General features: G+C 36.1%; 2 protein-coding genes across 10 annotated transcripts; both read right to left on the reverse strand.

Moving 5' to 3' along the window:
* Positions 1-155: 155 nt before the first annotated feature.
* LOC116776970 (zinc finger protein 107-like) lies at positions 156-23,043 on the reverse strand. Of its 9 annotated transcripts, none has more exons than XM_032670290.2 (5): positions 22,722-23,015; positions 22,106-22,262; positions 21,459-21,554; positions 20,717-20,863; positions 156-1,325 (listed from the first exon to the last, which is right to left on the reverse strand). In XM_032670290.2, the coding sequence occupies exons 1-5, from the start codon at positions 22,872-22,874 to the stop codon at positions 292-294; spliced, it is 1,587 nt and encodes a 528-aa protein (XP_032526181.2). In that variant the 5' UTR covers positions 22,875-23,015; the 3' UTR covers positions 156-291. The 9 variants fall into 9 exon arrangements, with proteins under 9 accessions (XP_032526181.2, XP_032526182.2, XP_032526177.2 ...); XM_032670291.2 differs by lacking the exon at positions 156-1,325 and adding an exon at positions 1,641-2,689 and having other exon boundaries at positions 22,722-23,016; XM_032670286.2 differs by lacking the exon at positions 156-1,325 and adding an exon at positions 3,901-5,022 and having other exon boundaries at positions 22,722-23,006.
* Positions 17,936-19,217, reverse strand: LOC133318722 (gastrula zinc finger protein XlCGF8.2DB-like). Its single transcript, XM_061529134.1, has one exon. It carries the CDS (start codon positions 19,081-19,083, stop codon positions 18,280-18,282), a length of 804 nt encoding a protein of 267 aa, XP_061385118.1. The 5' UTR covers positions 19,084-19,217; the 3' UTR covers positions 17,936-18,279.
* Positions 23,044-23,124: the final 81 nt, after the last annotated feature.

The raw sequence follows: 23,124 nt of genomic DNA on the forward strand, positions 1-23,124 counted from the left end.
CGTAGGTAATCCTGTCGCCATAAAGTGAGTTCTTAGGAACCTTGAGGATAAATTATTTTTATAAAGTATTCAAATAGTGTTTTGTCAATCAATGTATAGTAAAGCTTTTTCTTTTAGATTTTAACTCCCACGAAATGAAATTCTGAAGTCGATACTAATGTTATGGCAGAATATTTTTATTCTATTCAAAAAATACATCTAAACTACAAACGAATAAATAGAAAACATGTCTAATGTCGAACCACAAGTGTCGAATGAGTGTGTAGAACAGTGGCAAATTTTTAAAGCTACTCAGTCTTCTTTGTCGGTGTGAGAGTGATGCACCCTTATATGTGATTTCAAACTCGTGAACTGGACGAAGGCTTTGTCGCAGTCCTTGCAAGCGTACCGTTTGTCATTCGTGTGTATTCTTCTGTGGAATTCCAGAGTTTTCTTCCTTTGGAAGCATTTCTTGCATATTTCGCACTGGAATGGTCTTGCGTCGTCGTGTTTCACTTTGTGTTTTGTTAACTGATCCTTGTTGAATACTTTGAAGCCACAAATTTCGCAGGTAAAGTATTTTTCTTTGACGTGCACCCTCAATTTATGTTCAACCAGCCTGCTTTTCAGGAAGAACAGCTTGGAGCATGCATCGCATGAAAACTTTTTGCTGCTGTCATTGTGAACGATAGCCAAATGCTGCCGCCTCTTATATTTGGTATCTAAAATTACTGGACACTTCGGACATTTGCATTTCTCATCCGCTTTTCCTTCGCTTTCTATCAAATTTAAGCTCTTGTGGACTCTGATGTGGCTGCGTAGATTTCGTTTGGCTATGAAGCCTTGACCGCAAGTATCGCACAGAAATCGATTCGTCTTGGCGTGGTATTTATTCATATGTATCAAAAGTGGACCAAAAAATCTGAAACTTTGTCCACATTCGAGGCAGTTGAGACCGTCGTCGGATAATTTGAAAGAGAAGAAATTATCATGAGACTGGCGCTCAAACTTTAATTCATGTTTTTCAGTGACATGTTTTAAGAATTCTGATAAAGTAGGGACAGGCTTTGGGCACAATTTACATGAAATATTCGATATATCCAGCTTTATTATTGAGGTGGGAACCAAATCCTTCACTAAATTGTCTAATTTGGCTTCAAAATGCTCCTCTCTGGTGTGTTCTTTAAGTTTCGAACAGTCCACGAAAGAACAACAGCAGAAAAAACAGAGAAACTTATTAGCGGCCCATCTAAAGGGCATAATGGTTGAACAATTAAGAATTGCTGTCAATATTTTTGTAATGTGTTGTTTTATCTGTGACTTTACAAGCCGCTCCTTTTGCTTCTCTGAAATAAAAGACATGGATAAGTACGTTAAGATTGAATTCGAATGATTTACTCTTTTTTACAGTTAAGGCTAATATTTATAATGAATCGTTGAATTCATAAATCCACATTCCACAAAATTTTTATAGTTAGTTGTACTCAGTTGATTGCAAAATCTTTTCATTATTGCATGTAAGAATTTTATCAGTAAAAAAAAAACAAAAACATTAAAATGAGAAAGTCACAAAAGCTATGAAATTAAATGACTTAAATAATAGTTTCAATTGTAGATACTAAAAATGTTCAATGATCTTAATTTCTAAACGAAAATAAAACTCTAGTGCGTAACAAATAATTTATTCAATTTCTGTGATTCTTAATATAATGCCTCATCATGTATCTCTGGCATTTGAACATTTTATCGCATCCCTTGCACTTTACGTGCCTTCCCGGGTTGTGTTTACCCATATGACTGTGCAGTTCCCTGACACTGAAGGATCTCCACCCGCACACATCGCAGACAGCGTTCTTTTCCTTCAAATGAGTGTCCCTAACGTGCCGGAGCAAAATACTCTGGAATATGAAAGTCCTTGTACAGTATGAACATTTGATTCTGTCGCGATTGTGCATTTCTGCCATGTGATTCGATCGTTTGTAGTGAGTCGGGAAATATTCGAAACATCTCAGACACTTGTATCTCTTCCCATGGACGTCACGCATGTGATTCTTCAGACTGCCGTAATTCAATTTAATATCGCATTCCGTGCACTTTATGTTGTTAGCCAGATACTGATCGCTGACGTGTTCACAGAAATCGTTGTAACTAGCGAACTGTTTGCTGCACTTGAAGCAGAAGGTATTAAAGCAATCCTTGTGATATTTCTTCATGTGGGTCACAAGATGATTGAAAGTTTTGAAGCCGATTTCGCAGAAAATACAAATCGGTCCTACGTTCAGTTTTATAGGTATCATACTGATGCCGATGTCCCTGTTAAATTCGATGCCGTGTTCCTTGACCAGATGGTCCACCAATTGGAATATATCATTAAAATTTGTCTGACATATGTTGCATGATATCTCCGAGACGTCCACGTAGACTAACGGTTCACAGTAGTTCTTAAGGACGTCTTTGACATCATCGTCGCCGTGTGTGCCTTGGTGGTGTTTTAGTTTCTCCGGTTTGTTGAACATTTCGTAGCAAAAGAAACACCTAAAACAGCTCCAGAGCCATCTGAAGGGCATGACTGTGGAGTTATTAAGTATACCAATAGTGTTTTTCCTCTTTTGCTCCATTGAGTGAGACTCCTTTTTCTTTGGCGCCAGAGGTTTCTCTGTATCTTCCGTCTGAGATTTTTTTTTATCAGGATCATTCACTTTCAAACTTCCTGCAATTAAAATATCTTCTTAGCTTCGAAATCTTTATTTTGTATACAGTTAATATTTTAATACGCGTTGTAATAAAATTGCGGTCAGAGATAACGACTTGACTCTTCATTAGAGACTCTAGAAAGAACTCGATAACGGGATTTTATGAATGCGTAGAAATATACAGACTTTCGGACAAAGTGTAGAGGATGTACACGTAACGCCTACTACAACTTCAGGTTCCCAAATGCTTTATATGGCACGCCTTACTTCAATAACATTGTGCGCTTTCTGGTCGGTTAATTCCTTCGGTTGCTTAAAAGCGTCGTAGCAATAGTAACACCTGTGGGAAGTCCTCGACCATCTACAGGGTGTGACGGTTGAATTGGTCACACTGCACTATATTATATCTGATTGAAATAAGTTTTTTATTAGACATTTTAAGAATATCCATTTTTAAAACTTTTCCGTCACGATTCCAGAGTCGGTTTTTTTAATTTTTTTATTCTCATACGGTTTCCTCCTGGAATTAAAGTTATTCGTGTATTCGTTGTACGTAACCCGCTTCTGTTCATCGTTTTAGTTCCTACAGGCAACCTGAATATATAAATTTTAACCAAATAAGAGATTTTCATTGTTTTCGAGGACATTTGTATTTACGTTTTTTTATTTACGATATTCTAAAACCATTATTTTCTCATATGAACAATATTAATAAACAATGACAGTTTTTTTAAGGATAAAGTTCTATTGTACATCTTTTGAAAATGATCGTGAAATTTAAAAATGCTTTTTAGTATAAAAACAGTTAAATTATCTCTGAAAATTGTACTTATTGAAGTAATAAAGGACTAAGGACTAGTCTAAAATTAAGTTAGACTTGTGTAACGTTGGTAACAATGTTTTTTTTAAATACCCCCAATTTTTTTGAAATTTAATACTGGAATGCGCGTAGCATTTAAACCGATGTAGCAATTTATAAAAGAACTGGTAATCTTGAACCACTATAAATGATAACAAATTATAACTTGGAACCACCACAAGCAAACTAGCTGTTAAATGTAAAAAATCACACCGACATCGGGTCGTCGAGTCAAACTTACAACATTTCTCTTCTTGTTTCGGGATTAAAAAAAAATATTTCAGCTATAAATCTATGCTATCTTTAAAAATAAACAAAATACGATTTAATTAAAGCTGATGTATTATGTGTAGAAATAATGTGCAACGATTAATAAACAGTAATGTGTAATTATTTAATGGCCAACATATGGATGTTGGTCGTACACGATCGGCTGGTCCATGGTCTTATGCATCCGAGCGAAGTGTGCCCTCATAATCTTCTTAGTTGTGAACGCCTTGTCGCAGGCATCGCACTTAAAATTCTTCTCCCCGCTGTGTTTGTACATGTGATTCTTTAACCGATGCGAATTGAAGGCCTTCCAGCCACAAACACCGCATATATGGTTCCTGACTTTCAGGTGAGTGTCTCTCAGATGGGTCATCATCATGCTGCGGAACACGAAGGTCTTTGGACAGTGTATGCACTTTATTTCCTGCCGATTCTTATGTTCGGTCGCCATATGTCTCGACCGTTTATAATGACTCTGAAAGGTCTGTGAGCAGACGAGACATTTGTACTTTTTGTCCATGTCGTGCTGATTTTTTTGATGTGTTTTCAATTTTGAACGTGTCTCGAATTTCTCGCCGCATTCCGGACACAATAAGCCAATGTTCTCGTGAACGGTTTTGACGTGTAGTCGTAATAGGTTTGCGTCCTTGAACCGCTGTCCACACACGTCACACAGAATGGCCGAGATACCCTTATGATCTTTATTTGTGTGATGCAATAGAGGTCCAAAAGTATAAAAGCTAGCCCCACAAGCTAGGCAATTCACCGCGAAATTGTCTAACTTAAACGCGACCATACAAACTCCCACGTCCTTGTTGTAATTAACTTCATGCTTAGCGACCAAGTGATCTATTAAATCATAGAGGTCGGTGACATTTTCCGGACAGAGCTTGCAAGCTAAATTAGATATGTCCACATAGACAACCGGTTCCCAGTAATTGTTCATTGCTTGTTCTTTGACGTCATTTCCTACGTGCATATGCTGGTGATTTTTCAAGTCAGACGATTCTTGGAATATGTCGTAGCAATAGAAGCATCTATAGGAACTCTTCAGCCATCGGAACGGCATCACTGTTGACTTTAACAAAACCTGAAGAACGTTGTTTCTCATGATTTTCCTTTTATCCTTTGCGGTTAGGGAGGGTTTTGCTGATGTTATGAGCGCATCGCTGAAGATCTCACTATCATCACGGACAGCCTTCTGGCCACCCCTAGGTTCGCCTGCAAGGAAAGCTTGCGTTGTAAATTTATTTCTGATAAGTCTAAATAGAGGCAGCCAGAAAGTGTCACTCGCATGCAATCTTGATCAAACAAAGCACTGATAAATTTATCACTTCGTGAGTCGATTAAACTTAAGTATACTGAAATGTTTAAAGTAAACTTTACGGTTTATCAGTTCAATTATTAAATAGATAAAGTAACCTAGTTAAGAGAGCAAAAATTCACGATTAATTACTAACTTTTGTTAAAATCTTGAAGTAACCAGGAGACTCGAGAGACTCCAGGAGTCTTAGGTTTTATTTTTATAATGAAATATTCGTAAAAATATAATATATTTGAATTGTTTATGAAAGGCTAAGTGATGGAATGTTTTTGGTAAATTAATTATTTTATATAAAAAGCCAATATTATGCGCAATATTGAAAAAGATATATCATTTATAATTAAACAATAAAAAATAAGTCACAAGTCCACTCCTAGACTTTGGCAAGCGAGATATAATTGAAATAAAATTCTTTATTACATTATAATATAGAAATTAGTATCGACTAGAATTGAAATGAGATCTGAATTATTCGTAAATATAACTAATTGTATTGGCTGTAATAGTGCACTTCTTTTTCGTGCTTGTCCAGGCCTTCCAGGTCCACGAAGCCGTGGCGGCACCAGCGACAAACACGCCCAGTGCTACCCGTATGTACTTTCATATGCGCCCTCAGATTGCTCGACCTCCCAAACCTTTTATCACAAATGCTACAAACGTAATTCTTTTCCCCGTAATGTCTACGCTTGTGTAACTTTATCATCCACTTTATTCCCGTCTTGTAATCGCAGAGATCGCATTCAAATCTCTGGTCCGAATGCATCGACTGCACGTGCAAGACTAAAGCGCCTTTGGTCGTGCAGATTTTGGGACAATGCTCGCATTTTATTCTGTACTTTTCTACATTGTGCACTTTCCCCATGTGAACCTTGATCTGGTAATTGTTTTGAAAAGTTGCACTGCACAGATCGCACGCGACGCTCCTGTGTATTCCGTGAGTCCTCTGTTTGTGTTTCTCGACCTTGTGAAACGCGTCGAAAACTTTCTCGCATATCCTGCAACGGTATCCGACATGACTGTTGCTGATGTGTCGCTTCAATCTAACCTGATCTACGAAGCCAAGGCCACATATTTGACATATATGTGAATGAAATATATGCTGTTTGTACATATGTCCCAATATTGAAGTAAAGTTATCATATCTTTCGGGACATAAAACGCACTGTAGGATATTTTTGTTCAGGTTAAATGGGAACACGCAGCCTCCTATTGAATTGTCATAATCTTCTCCGTGTACCGCAATAATATGAGTGATCAGATCTTCTACGTTTGAGAGAGGCAAGTTGCAAAACTTGCAACCCATATCAGTTACATCAATCTTAACTGGTACATCTTTGGATATCACTCTTTGGGGTATGAAGTGTTCTAGGTCCACACTATTGTGATCGACCGTTGTATGTTCTTTGAGTGTATCGCAATCTTTCATTTGTTTGCCGCAAAAAAAGCATTTAAAACCGCGCGTGTTCCAATGAAAAGGTATGACCCTTCCATATCGAAGAAGTATCAGAATATTCCTCCGTATATTGGAAAGGCGTTCCAGGAATGTCTCTTGGTATTCTCTCTTGATTCGCATTCCTGGAAAGAGATTTCATGTTTTACGATTTGTAGAGATACACATTTATACTAGTGTCTGAACGAGTCTTTCATGAAATAAAAAATATGATAAATACAAAAAAACATTTATTTATATTATTTAAACTTTACGACAGTTATTTACAAAAAAAAAGGTTTATCATTGGATTTATGACGCTGTACAAAATAAGGGGATATTTTGTAATTTTACTCGATCCTATCCACACCATCAAGTTCAGAACCGAAAATTATTTGAAATTCACTTTCATCCACTTCATCCGCCATACTGACTGCTTGTTCCATTTCATATTGAGGATGCCTTGTCCTAAAGTGAATCCTCAGATTGGGCCGATGTGCAAATTCCTTCCCACAAACCGTACAAACATATTTCTTTTGCCCAGTATGGATAACCATATGAGAATTCAAGTAGCTCTTTTTGGAAAACTTCTTCCCGCATACAGAGCAGATAAACTTTTTATCACCATTGTGTTTCAACATATGCAGCTTCACGTCGTATGGACCGAAAAATCTGTCACCGCAAATCTGACATTCCACATTTTTTTCCCGCAAATGGACCCGTCTCATGTGTCGAGACATGATGCTATCTTGCGGAAACACCTTAGGACAATATGGGCACTTAATTTTTAGTTCCTCAACACCATGGACGTTAGCCAAATGAAGCTTCTTAAAGTATGGACTTTTGAATGTTTCTGGACAATGAGGGCAGGTGGACAAGTTGATCATATGTACATTCTTCTCGTGGAGCATCTTCTTCGACAACGTGGATAGGTTAATACCACACTGATCGCATGTGTATCCGCCCTCTCTGTGATAGTAACGATTGTGCATTTTCAAATGATTTTCGCCCTGGAAACTAGTTCCACACACGTCACAAATATAATCATGGGCTAAATGATGTTTATTTGCGTGTCGAAGTAAATATTCGAAGAAGACAAATTTTATATTACATACAGGACATGTTGGCTGGTCTTTGTCGAGCTTAAAGGGTAGGAGACAGTTCGGAACACTGACATCATACTCTGCATCATGTGCTATTATAAGATGATTGATCAGCTGCTCGAGGCTGCTGATGTTTTTGTTGCAGAGCTTACAACAAATATCGGTTACATCAATTTTGACAGCCGCATCTCTATTCCTATTATTTTTGGTCCTATCATAGACAACGAGTTCCAAATTCGCAAACTGATGGACTTTCGCCGTATGCTCTCTGAGAACGTCCGGGTCTTTTATCGGTTCCGAACAATAAAAGCATCTATATCTCCCCTTATACCATGTAAATGGCGTCACGTTACTGTATTGCAAAACATATTCGACATTACGTCTTTTGAGTAACAACTTACGGACCATTTCTGTTTTCTTATATTTGTCCTCCACTGTGCTCAATTTTGCACCTGCAAATAAACGAGGGTAGCTTTTACTAAATATCCTGTTTAGTGTTCTCGGTTAAATCTTCTTCGAATATTTTTAGTAAATTGCGATCCTTAAGTTTGGACAAATCAAAGCTGGTCCATTGTAACATTGTGAAAATCTTAAATTACTGATTCTGGAGTTCATTATATTCTGTGTAGTAAAAACCAAAATATGAGGCAAATGAGAACACAGTACGTTTACAAATATCGCATTTATTTCTGAATTAAAAAAAACAAGAAATATACATTGTGAGACAAGGATTGAGATAGTATTTTATTCGAGATTAAATATTCCGAATGTGAATTATTAAGATTTTTAGGCGTTTTTACTTTAGGAACATCAAAAAATTATACAGATATACTTAAATCTATAACATGTACATGAAAATCGACATAAATTCCTACGACATGAAACGAGACAACAGTGGAAATTGGCCAGAAGTATAAAATCAGTCTGCTGTTAATTTTGTACGAATAAGTTACACTAAACAAACTAATCAGACGTAATAGCACATTATATAAATCGATACAGATGCGAGCATCTAAATAGAAATGACGCCATTATTACATGATTATTGTAAATTAAAATGGTGAATGATTTTAGCTACCTTTCATTACAATAACAATTGTTCAGATATAAAAGCACGTGGAACATTTTCCTGTACAGGGGTACTCATTAACAACTACTGTCTTTATCAGTCATCCTTGTAGCTTCAATGCTACAATCATACAAATATATATATTTAAAAAAAAAACTATACATGTCCGTATTTTTTGTGCATCTCCTTATGGGAGCTCAAATTACTTCTCCTCAAGAAAGTCTTGCCACAAACCTCGCAACTAAATTTTCTCTCGCCTTTATGTTTGACCATGTGCATTCTTAGAAGGTAATTGTCAAAGAACTTCTCATTACAAACAGAGCATTGGACGTTTTTCTCTTTCAAATGCGTCCGCCTCACGTGATCCTTCATGAACGAATTCCGTGTAAACATCCTCTCGCAATACGTGCACTTGTGCCCGATATCGTGTACCTTAATGAGATGTTTCTGTTTGTGATACTGAGATTGGAATCTCTCTGGACATTTTGGACATTTGTAATCTTTCGCGTCGTGTGATTTGGCTTTATGCCGTCCTAAGCACCATTGATTTTTGAACTTCATTCCACAGACATCGCACTCGCAGTCACCGGTGTGTGCATAAGTAATATGAACTTTGAGATTTGACACGTTTTTGAAACTGCGACCACAAAAATCGCATATTCTGTTATTATTGCTATGTTCGGAGTTAATGTGCCTCAAAAGAATGCCGAAATAGCGAAAAACGTTCGGACAGATCGGGCATGGAATATTGTCTTTTATAATTCTAAACGGCTCAAAGCATTTTATTGATTTATCATATAGTGCTAAATGTTTGGACGTTAGGTGATGTATCAGATCGTCTAAATCCGATATTGATTGGTAACAAATCTTACAAGATAAAGTTGATATATCAATTTTGACAGTAATTCTTTCACCTTTACAATTTTTAATACATTTCTCTTTTAGATCACAAACCGGATGATCCGCAAGGACGTGGACCTTAAGTTCATCGAATTCGACGAAATATTTGGAACAGTAAAAGCATGAAAACTTTGCAAAAAATTTAAATGGGATCGCCGTTGACATATTAAGAACGCATTGTATATTTTTTCTTATTTGCATAACATTTTGTTTTTTGTTCGGCTGTAGTGGATTTTCGTACGGGAATATCGAGGCTGTAATCAATTCCTTTTTCGATTTACATTTCTTCATGTGCTGTCTAATACCCTGTGATGATTGACACTCTTTCGAACAGTACATACACAGTTTTTGGGTTTCGTCGTTCGGGTGATCAACTTTCATATGTTTCTGCAACAACACGTACGATGGAAACCTAGCTCCGCACGTCTTACATTTTCTGTAATGAACTGTATTTGAATGTTTCCTACGCAGTACGTTTGTTTCGAACACCTCTGAACAATCCTCGCAAGGATAGCCACCTTCGCGATGGAATTGTCTTATATGCAACGCCAGATCTCTCTTTTTGTAAAATGTAGAGCCACAATTGTCGCATGCAAAAGTATTTACTGAATGAACTATATTTATATGATTAATAAGATATCCAAAGTAACTGAATTGTTTGCCACACATTTGACATTTGCAATCGCTCAGTCTGTATTCTCGGAACGGTATATCGACGTTTCTGTCATAATCCATTTCATGTTTTCCGATCAAATGATCTAAAATATCGTTCAAATTTGAAAACGGCTCGTAGCATACCTCGCAGACTATTTCCGATACGTCAATTTTTATTTCTATATTGTTTCCTTTTATAATTTTAAGTGCGTAATCTGTAGTGTTACATAATCCGTGTGATTTTGTGTGGTTCTTTAAATCAGTATAATTGCTATAATTCTGGCCGCAATAGAAACATAGATATCTCCCGCGCCATTTGAATGGTAATATTGTCGTGTTGTTGAACAACATTTGCAAGTTTTTCCTCCTCCGCTCAGAGGTACAGTGGTCGTACGGCCCTTGATCTGTGAACAAATTGCTCTTGCTTGAATCTTCTCTTTAAAATTTTCATTCTTGGTTAATCTATAACGTTATGTTAGGTTTGAATTTGATTTGAATTTTTAATATGCGACGACATGTGTCCTCTCAAATTTTTCTTCCATAGAAACTTTTTCCTGCAGATATCACAGTGGTAGTTTCTTTCGCCGTAATGTTTCACCATGTGCACCTTCAAGCGCTGAGCGTCAAAGAATCGCTCGCAACACACAGTGCACTCCACATTCTTTTCTTTTAGATGTGTGCGTCTTATGTGATTGACCATGAATGAGTTTCTTGTAAAAAGTTTGTTACAATGCATGCATTTATGTCCCGAGCCGTGAGCATTAATTTTATGTCTTTGCATTTCATATACTGAAGTAAATCTTTGAGTGCACTCAGGGCACTCTACAACTTTATTGTCATGAACTCTACCTAAATGGGTTTTTAAGTAGTTGTTTGACGTAAAGGTCAAATCGCATTTGAAACATTTAAAGTTGGCAACCCTATGTCTTCTTGAGATATGAGCTCGTAAATTCGGCAAATTCCGGAAAGACAAGCCGCAGTGGACACATATGTTCTTATTGTCGGAATGACGTTTTGCCACATGATTTAGCAAAGTCCGAAAATATCTAAACAACTCATCACAAAACGGACAAGGAAAATTGTCTTTGACTAGTTTGTAGGCTTGTAAGTTGTTTGGTATGCTTTTGTCGTAACATAATTTATGTTCACTTATCATATGCTCTACCAACGAATCTAAATCATCTATTTCTACTGTACATATCTTACATGACAAGAACGATATATCAACTTTAATACCACCGTCAAGCCTATTCCTCAGCTTCATGGATTTTATTTCGGTAGTACAAAGCGGATGCTCGGAACTGGAATGTACTTTCAGTTCCTCGCAGTCATCAAAATCTTTTGAACAATAAAAACACCTAAATCTGCTCATGAAATATTTAAATGGTACTGCTGTTGATGTGTTCAGAATACAAGCTATGTTATTCCTTATTATCTTAACGTTTGGCTTCTTGCAGTTTTGAGCGGTAATGGATTCTTGCTTATTAGATACAATTTTCTTTACATTTGAAATTGAATCATCATTTTTTTCATTAAGAACCGAATCTATACAAAAGTTATCTCTGCTTAATGTTTTATCTAATAATAGAGAATCCGATGCGTTCCGACGCTTTTCAGTGCTCGTTTCGCAAGAAAGATTATGTTTTGTTAGCTGCGAAATTTTTCGAAAACTTTTACAGCATATTTTACAGCTATAATCAGCAGGTGATTTGGACTTTTTGTTTAAATTCCCATCACAATAAACGGTTATAACCTGGTTGGAGTGATCTCTGTTAACGTGAGATATCAAAGAATTTATGAAATCAAACTTCAGCTCACAAAAGAAACAGCTCAAATCTTTCAGCTTGTATGGCACCAGTGGTAAGCAGTCAGTCGCATTATAAACAACATTGTGGCAATTACTTAAATGTTTCAAAATCAAATAAATACTATTCCATGACATGTTACAAATGTCACAAATTATATTTGATATATCAATTTTTATGCCTCCATCGCCTTCCAATAAAACGTTACGTTTATTATCTGTGCAGTAATTTTTCGTATGCTGTTTTAGTTCATCGTAGTCTTCCATTTTCTCACCGCAATAGAAGCAAGCGTATTTACCGATCCAATCGAAAGGAATCACGGAAGTATTTTGAAACAATAATCGTAGATTTGCCTCGATTATGCCATACCTCTCTGTTGCTGTACATTTATCTGAAAAGAAACATTCTTATGTTTCAGTATTTCTTAATTTCTAGTTCTGATATCAGATGGATGTGAAAAAGCCTAGGATTCTCCGACGTCAATACTTTTACTGTGTACAGACATGTGACCCCTCAGATTCTTTTTCCACAGAAACTGTTTACCGCAAACATCACAGTGAAAATTCCTCTCCCCGTTGTGCTTTACCATATGAGTTTTTAAGCGTTGCGTGTCAAAAAACCTCTCAGAACAGACTCGACACTCGACATTCTTTTCTTTTAAATGAGTTCTTTTCACGTGATCTATCATGAAACAGTTGGAAGTAAATAATTTCCCGCAGTAGGGGCACTTATGTCCGGAACTGTGGATGTTGATCATGTGCCTTTGCATAGCATAATTCGACGAAAACTTATCATTACATTCGGGACAATCGAAAACTTTTGCGCCGTGAATACGTCCAAGATGAGTTTGTAAATATTTATTGGAAGAAAACTCTAGATGACATCTGTTACACTTGTAGCTGCCAGTGGTCCTATGATGATTAGCAATGTGTACCCTTAAATTTGGCAAATTACGAAAAGATTTTCCGCAATGCATACATATATTTTTATTATCAGTGTGGGTCTGGCCTATGTGTTTTAGCAATGTACTAAAATGTGTATAAATTTCATTGCACATTGGACAGGGATAGTTATTCTTTACTAATTTGAATGGCTGTATATTGCTGTCAATGGTTTTATCGTAGGAAGCTTTGTGCTCGGAAATAAGATGATCAAGTAACGTATCAAAACATGAAAAATTTTCATAACACATCTTGCAAGATAGAAGTGATATGTCTATTTTTATAAAACCTTCTTGTCTATTCCTGAGTCTCATACACTTAAAATTAACATCACAAATGGGATGTTCAACAACCGTGTGTTCCCGAAGTTCTTGGCAATCAGAAAAATTTTTAGTACAGTAAAAACATCTAAATCTGCTCATGAAATATTTAAACGGTATCGCTGTCGACATGTTGAGGATGCAAGCTATATTATTCCTAATAAGTACAACTGAAGGTTTCTTTTGATCGTCATCTATTATGAAAGTTCTCTGTTCCGACTTATTGACACTTTTAACTGTACATTTAGCTGCGTGTCTCAGAAATCCTAGCCTCGTTCTCATCGACTTGAGACAAAACCCACATTTCAAAGCCTCGTTGGCGTGCTCCACTTTCATATGTTTCAATCTCCGCTTTTGGCTGGAAAACTGCACGAAACAGATATTGCAAATTGCGTGTGATTTCAATTTATGCTCTTGAAGTGCTCCGTAAGAATTGAAATTTGAACAGCATTTCAAACACTTATAGCTACTTTTATGCTTAAATCTCATGTGTGCATCTAAATGCCCTTTCTTATTAAAGGTCTGGTTACACACGTCACAGTTTACATTCTGATTTGGATGATCATTATTTACGTGAGCAACCAGTTTACTAATAACCTTGAATTTTTGATTCTCACAAAGGAGACACCGTAAATCTTTAAGTCTATACGTGGAAATTAACAGTTTAACATCTCTGTTGTATGAAAGTTTATGTTCGTCAATTAAATGCGTAACAATTTCATCTACGTTCGAATAACGTTTATTGCAAACTTCACAAGTCACATCAGACACGTCCACTTTGACCTCAGCCTCGTCTGTTTTAATCAATTTTATAGCACGATCTAGTTCCGTACAGGGACCGTGAGCTTTAGTGTGCTTCTTTAAATCGTCGTAAACGGGAATTTCTTCGCCACAATAGAAGCATCTGCATTTACCGCGACATTTAAATGGAATAACTGTCGTATTGTTAAACAAGATCAGTAGATTCTGGCGCCTCAAAGCGTTAGGACTTAGAGTTTTTGGAGGTCCTTTTTCATCTGAAAATAAATTATCTTCAATGTAATACGTATTCACGATATATCACAACTTAAGATATGGGACATAATTTGTGATTGACCCTGGATTGTTAGTTTTCGCAATAAATAAATTCTCGCTTGTACTCTATCAATTGCGTTCATGGGAAGCGAGATGCCCTCTCAGGTTTTTTTTCCATAAAAACTTCTTTCCACATATGTCACAATGATAATTTCTTGCGCCAACATGTTTAACCATGTGCACTTTTAGCAGAGCGATATCAAAAAACCTGTCCTTACAAACTGGACATTCCACGTTTTTCTCCTTTAAATGCGACCTGCGTACGTGATTCCTCATATGTGAATTTAGAGTAAACAGTTTGCCACAATGTGAGCACTTATGCCCTGAACCGTGAGCCGATACTAAATGTCTACGCATCAGGTGTTGGGTAATAAACTTTTCATTACATTGGACACATTTGAAGTTTTTGGTACCATGGACGTTGGCTTTGTGACGCGCCAATTTCTCCAAGTTCCAAAAATCTTTTTTACACTCGGGACACGTGCAGGCCTTGCGTCTATGATACCGTGATATATGGGCCCTATAGTTCGAGTGTCCCCTAAACGTTACACCACAATATACACATACAATATTATTATTGCTATGATGTTCGTTCATGTGCTCCAGTAGTTTTTTGAAGTAACCGAAATAACTATCTGGACATATCGGACAGGGTATATTGTCTTTGCTTATTTTAAATATTTGGACGCATTCAACACTACTATCATAATTTGCTCCGTGTTTTGTTACTATATGGTCTATTAAATCTATCAAGCCCATGAATTGCTCGTAACATATCTTACAAGTGAGATTCGTTATTTCAATTTTAACTATGAGATCTTTGCCTTTAATCTTCTTCATAGCCGCGCATTCTTGATCAAATTGTCCATGATATTTCAATGTGTGCTCTCTCAAGACATCAAAATCGGAACAATCTTTAGAACAATAGAAACAACGGAATGTATTCTTGAAAAACTTAAAGGGTAATGCGGACGACATTTTCAGAATGCACGCGACATTCTGGCGTACTCTGAAAGTTTTGGTGCCTCTAAACTTAGAGGATTCAGTTTTTCTATCTATTCCGCATTTCTTCAAGTGCATTCTAAAGCCTAATTTGGATGTCAGCGTCTTTAAACATTCGGGACATTGGAAACTAAACTTTTTATTCACTTTCACCGTATCATATTCATCGTCAATGTTCAATACGGTATAGCTATGTAATCTGTCTACGTGGCGTACGAATTCATACACATTGATCAAATCTATATCACATTCAAAACATTTCAAATCTATAATTCTATACATCTGAATACACTTCATACGCGAACTTGAATATCTATGAACGGACACTAAATGCTTTATCAGCTGTTTGAAAGAATCAAAACATAAATCACAAACTTCACAATTAGTTACAGATATATCAACTTTTAGAGAATTCCGATTGAATCCATCCAAAAACTCTATGATAGCGGACGTTTCGTGCGATTTTGTATGTTTTTTCAAATCGTTGTATTCTAATTTCAAGTCACAATAAACACATGAAAAGCCCTCGCGACATTCGAACGGTACGATACTTGTGTTGTTAAATAAAATTTGCAGATTCTGTCGCTGCCTCCTCGTTAATCCAGATATTTTCTGTTTGCAATCTGAAAGCAAACGACTATACTGTATGCGATTTCTACTTTGATAACACTTTAATATCCCTATGACGGTTTCATTGGTCTACGTATTAACAGATCGTTTCTTTGGCCGTGTTAGAAACTTAACACTAAAGCATAAATAATTATCAAAACCCGTATACGTTTGCTAGTGTTATATTATCTATGTGACAGGATTATGCTTGCTGTGCCTCGCCATGTGAGTTCTCAAGCTCTTCCTCCAATAAAATCGTTCGCCACACATGTCACAATGAAAATTTTTCTCCCCGCTATGTTTAACCATGTGACGTCGCAACAGAATATTGTTGAAAAACTTCATATTGCAAATCGAACATTCGACATTCTTCTCCTTGAGATGCGTCCGACGTATGTGATCCCGCATAAATGAATTCCGCGTAAACAATTTACCGCAATATGAGCACTTGTGGCCAGAATCGTGAGCTTCTATCAGATGCTTCTGCCTTAGATACTGGGTGGCGAAAGATTCCGAGCATTTAGGACACTTCGCCGCTTTAACGCCATGAGCTTTCGCCATATGCATGTACAGCCTAGACGGTATGTTGCAATCCGCACCGCATATGTTGCATTTGAATCTACCGTCCCTGTGATGTCTCCATATATGAACGCGTAGATTTTGATCTCGCCGAAAAGTCTGCCCGCAGTACACACATATAATATTGTTATCTGTGTGCTTGTTGTTAACGTGTTTAAGCAACGTGCCAAAGAATCTGAACACCTCGGTTGGACAGTTGGGGCACGCCATATGATCTTTTACGAGTCTGTAAGGTTGGAGGCAAGTCGTGATAGATTTGTCGTAATTAGCTTCATGTTTCGTTATGAGATGATCTAACAAAACGTCTAAACTATCCATCGTTTCAAAGCACACCTTACAAGCTAAACTCGAAATATCTATTTTCACACAAGCAACCGATTCCCTGCATTTTCTAATACACTTTTCTTTGACATCGCAAATCGGATGCTCGATAACAGTATGCTCCCGCATTGAATCCGAATCGGTGAAGTCTTTGGAACAGTAGAAGCAATTGAATTTGTTCTTGTAGAAATTAAACGGTATAGCTGTCGACATATTTATGACTATCACGATGTTTTCGCGGATCTGTTTGACACTCGGTCGTTTTATCTCCTCCTGATCAATGTCAAGACCGTCGCATTCCTCCTTCTTGATAGCAACGTCGAAGATATCGCCTTTACATTTCCTCGAGTGCATTTTAAGACCTTGCTTAGTGTGGAAGTCCTTGTAGCACGTATCACATTGCAACGATCCGTCATCAGGATGTTCCAATTCTATATGCTTCTGTTTAAGAACAGCTGACGGCAATCTCAGCTGGCAGATGTTGCATCTCGTGAAATGTCGATTGCTTCTATGTTTCCGCAGGATATTTAGAGAACTAAAGTTCTGGGGACAAATATCGCACTTGTATCCTCCGTCTCGATGGTAGTTTTTTATGTGGGAAAATAAATCCCTTTTCTTATTGAATTTCTGTTCGCATTTGTCGCATATGAGACAGTTCTTCGGATGGTGATTGTTGACATGGGACACTAAATAACCGAAATACGCGAACTTCTCGTTACATATCAGACAGCTTAAATCCATTAAGCGATACTCTTCAATCGCCATTTCCACGCTTCTGTCGTATTCAAATTTATGTTTCGCGCACAGATGATCCAATACATCGTCCAGAATTTTAAATTCTTCGTTGCAAACCTCACAACAAATATCCGATACGTCAATTTTAATTTCCATATTCTTCCCACCCTTTAGCACTTTGAGCGAATGATCGTCAGTGGAGCAAGGCCCATGTGATTTTGTATGTTTACGTAACTCCGAATAGTCCGTTATATTTTTGCTGCAATAAAAACAGAGATATTTCCCTCTCCATTTGAAGGGTATCACTGTGGTGTTATTAAACAACATCTGAAGATTCTTTCTCCTACGCATTGACGACGATTGACAGCCTTTTTGATTTTTACCTGAAAAATATTACGTACTGTAAATGTACCCTCATTTCAAGCAAAATTATACGTAAATAAAACAGTGAAAAAAAATAAATAATCAAGGGTACATTTAAAGTCATTCCACCTAAACCTAATATTTTTATACAAATATTGATTTTAGAATTGATCGAACGATAGCCAGATATAATATTTTGGCACAATGTGTAATTACACATATAGATTATTATACTCAGAAGGCCTACTTCTCATTCAGAGTGATGGACTTTCATATGTAAGCGCAAACTGTTATGTTGCACGAAGGCATGGCCACATATCGAGCACACGTGTTTTTTGTCGTTGTGATGGATCCTCACGTGATCTCTCAAGGTCTGTTTCCTAGCGTAAGACTTCTTGCATACATCGCACTTATGGACTTTTTCTCCTATATGTTTGATCATGTGCTTCTGGACGTGAGTGCGAGAAAAGAATCTCTGTTCGCAGAGACTGCACGAGAAATTCTTCTCCCTGACGTGAACTTCCTTCATGTGAGACCACATTTTGCTCGCTATATGGAATTTTTTACCACAGACCGGGCAATTCGTGACTGGTATTGCAACATTGTGAACAGCACTATGATGAATTTTACGCAACGAATAGTTATTGAAAGTTTGCGGGCAAAAATTGCATCTTATAATACGTTTCTTATTATGTATTGAGGATTCGTGATTAATTTTTTGGGTTAGAGAATCGAAATTCTCCAAACAGAGAGCACACTGAAAACCGGAACCGTGACTCCTTATGTGACAGCGCAGTCTGTCCTTATTCAGAAAAGACTTGCCGCAGACGTCGCACACGAAATTACCGTAGTGCTCGTTCATGTGCTGGTTCAGCTTGATGAAGTACTGGAAAACCTGCTTGCAGATAGCGCAAGCGTATCTATCGTCCGACAATTTGTAAGGGATCAAGCCATAGCCGTGACCATCATAGAACGACCTGCCGTGAACCGTCCCCAAGTGTTCGATCAGGTCATCCAGTCTATCGAAATCATCATCACATATACGGCATCCCATATTGGAAATATCAATTTTGACTTTCTCATCACTTTTCAAATATTAAACAGCTGATTTCACGTTGGAATCTTTGTGTCCGTCGCTAGTGTGATCTTTCAGGGTTTGTATAGTTTTGAAACTCAGATGGCAATAAAAACACAAATAGCTGTGCCGGTGCCATTTGAATGGCACCACTTTGGAGCACTCCAGGACCGCTATAGCGTTCAGTTTCACTAGCCTATTCAGCTTTGTCGCTGTCAAGGACTTACTCAATGCCTCAGACGCCATCTTTGGCATTGAACCTAGAATATTAAATTCACTTTGTTCAATGATATTCTTCTTTGGCGTAATGTTTGCATTTGGATAGTTTCATAGATTTTTCTTTTTCAACTTAATATATATTTTTTTGCTTTTGTTTGATGTCAGTATATGGCATAGAATTTTTTCTTATGTTCCTCAAATTCCGATTAAATAATTACTATCGACGTAGTGATAGGAAAACGAAAATTATGGATTTCGTATTTTTTTTTTAATTTAGTTTCAATAGTTATACTCTACCCTAAGATATACGAACCGGAAATTATGACAAATGAAGCATATTAAAATATTTAAAAAAAAAATCATTTTTTGCGACGAAAAAATGGTTTTATCTTCATATTAATAGCAACACTACTGATTATATTAAAAAATATCCAAAAATTTTAATTTTGACGTATCATATTCTTATTCATTTCAAATCAAAGAAAATATAAAAAATAAGTAGATATATAAAATATCTGTATGTCTGTGATGAAGAGTTATATAGTAACATTAAAATTAAAACATATATATATATATATATATATATATATGTATGATTAAAATGACATTTGAAAATGTCAAATGTTAATAATCTATGAAAAAAACATCTGTGGTATTTACTATAGGTGATAGAGTGTGATAGTAAAGAAATGAATTGAATTCTCTATAATGTTAAGTAAAATGCATAAATGCTCAAAGGACTCTACAATAACATAGTTGAACGACATAATTGAACTACATATCTTTTTCTATATAACATTATTTTGGCAGAATATAGTGTGCAAATTCTTATCAAAGTAAAAAGGTTTTAATTTGAGGGCTACTGGACCTCCTTGGTGGTTTTAGTTCAGAGTTAATTTTAAGCTGTATTCTTATATAAAGAATCAAATGTCAGTTACGTAACCATTAACCAATGCGTACTATCGGACCGGCTTAAGGATTATTATAGCGAATATTGTAGAATATTGTCGATATTTAGCGACAGCGCCATCTCGTGACGAGTGGAAGAACTATTAGCTACACATTTGCGGAACATTCCCATTGTTAATGTTTAACCGAGTAGAAATGTTCACGAATAGTTTTGGAATGTCCTAGCAATGTGATTGTTGTGTATAAAGTGCACCTAAGAAGGTTTAGAGTCTATCTCTCGATAAGCAACATACATACAAACGATGTCACCTGCGATTATTATAAAGTGAATGTATGTGTGTTTGCTGTCAGGTATCCTGTTTACATTGCTCATCAAACCCCAGCTAGTGACGATAGATTTCAGTACTGAATTTCATTCTAAGTAATGACACGAACCTTCATCACAGAGTAATACAGACATATACACATTAAAAGTAAAACTCACCTTTTGATTTGGTCTTTAATTTCACATCAATTTTTTTCTTCTCATTTTTCATGGTCTTTTTTGGTCTACCCCGTTTCGCTACTGGTAACGTTGCCACTGTTATGTCTTCTGATACCGACGGTGTTGCCAGTTCGTTGAGTGGTATATCTGTAATAAGAGGTTTTTTTTTTAGACTCTTATATTCCAAAGCGAAGATTTTCTTGTCATGTTTCTGATGTAAAGATGCACGCATATGCATATTGTGCGTGCGGGTGTAACAAATGTTTGAATCCGTATCTGTTGTAGTGGATATTTCTCATCGAGTCAAGTGATACCTGATCTCAGTGAGAGCTGGATAAATTATGATGTAGATAGCTTATGTATTAAGAAAGCTACTTAGGATACTCTCCTTTTAGAAATTTTATTTATTGTCATTAACAAAAAAAGGGCCTGTTTTAGATTGTACGAAACAGTAGCTATTAGCCCTATCGGTTTTAACAGCTTCACCAAGACCTTCTACTACAGATGAGGTCCTGAAGCACCGGGATAGTATGCCCAAGGTTGCCTCTATGAGGTCGGACTACATAGACTAAGTCGAGTACATTTAATCACAATATTAATTACAAAATAACCAGTAATCTACGATTCACCCTTCTGGGAACCGGCTCATAGACTACAATATAAATACACCACAGATAACACAACCATAGACATTCACAAATTTCGTTATTAATATATAATTCTACATTTATTATCACCATACCATCATAATCGACGTCCTCATCAAGATATTCAATCTCTGCTTCATCGGCTGCCACTTCCTGACTCTCCGACTTCATCTGTTCTGGATACAGCAGAACTGGAAATTCAATAATCTGACATGAATCTATTTCCGATCTGTACAGTTTCAGTCTACTTCCGACATTTTAAAATCAGATATATAAACTTAGACAGACTTGGCAAGAAAATATTAAAAAAAATAATAATCTCAATGCTTAGAATATTTTCTTCTAGACAGAATCAATTATATATATATATATATATATATATATATATATATTTACATTATCTCAAAGGGATAAAATTTATTATACATTACTAGAAGTCTACTGATTATAGCTAAATTATGATTGTAAAACCTCGGAGCCGATGTAATTTTTAACAGATGCCTAATTTTCACTATACCATACATATTTTATTCCTTTTACAGTATTACAAAATTTTGATGCCCGGTCATTGACCTTAGCTATGCAAAGTTCGAGATAAATGATGAACATATTTTGTAATGATTAACAACTATTTGTTAGACCATTTCGACTGATAAAATGTATTTTTTTTTTACAATATTTACTGGAATCATTACATTTTTATTATCATTGTAAGGAAGTGGATACCATTATTACTGAATACCTTTAGTTTTAAATGCACCACGACCAACCATGTCTATAAACTTCTTCTCCGAATCCAGTACTTGTTTTTTAAAATTACATGCATCTCTCAGCCTTGTAATGCACACTTCACAAATTAATCGGTTGGGGCCGTTTGGACCTTCAATGTGCTGGGATATCTGTGTGGTTAAGGAATATATGTGATTTTATATATACGTAAATTTTATCTCTTTATTATTAATTGATTAAAGCCATAGTCTTGACTGTCACTACTTAGAAGTTGAGTAAATCATATTCCCATGTGCTTAAGTTAATAAAACAAGAAAATTGTAATTATTAAGATCAATCGTAGCGTTAGATTTGATATAAAAAATACCAATTAAAGCGTTTATTAATTCCAATATGTCTGGCAATTTTATTTATTATAAATTTATTTCGAAGGCACAACCTTTTAATTCAAAATACACTAACAGTGGAGTGAAGCCAATTAAAATGGTTTTCGTATGCAGTCATAAATTTAACTACCTACTATTCTTATTTCATGATTCTACAATTAAAATCTTTTATATATTGTACAGCCAATTTCAGAATGATTAATATTAAGAAGTCATAATAATGATGATTTATTTATAACTTACGCTAACATCAAAGCATTCCAACAACATATCGGCGTATATTTCGGTGTCGTCCATCCAAGGATACTCAGTGCTCAAGTCCTTGTAACATCCTTCAGACAAACAACACCGGCACAAACCGGGCGTGTCTTTGACGACGATCTCGTCAAATTCCATTTTTATTTCAACACATCACAGTTACTAATAATAAATATCACGGGGAAATTGAATTCAACCGAGCATCGATCGCTTCATAGCGACGCCATTTTGTTTGCTATCCTTGAGGAATATGGGATAGATGTCACTGATAAATATTACCTAAATAAATAAATACATAGAAATATTTTATGAAAATATTTTCACATTACCATCAAAAAAAAAAGAATGTAATATGTGTTTTAAATTATGTTAATATTTAAGTATATAA

The sequence above is a fragment of the Danaus plexippus genome, assembly GCF_018135715.1.
Source record: "Danaus plexippus chromosome 29 unlocalized genomic scaffold, MEX_DaPlex mxdp_37, whole genome shotgun sequence".
Taxonomy (NCBI): Eukaryota; Metazoa; Arthropoda; class Insecta; order Lepidoptera; family Nymphalidae; genus Danaus; species Danaus plexippus.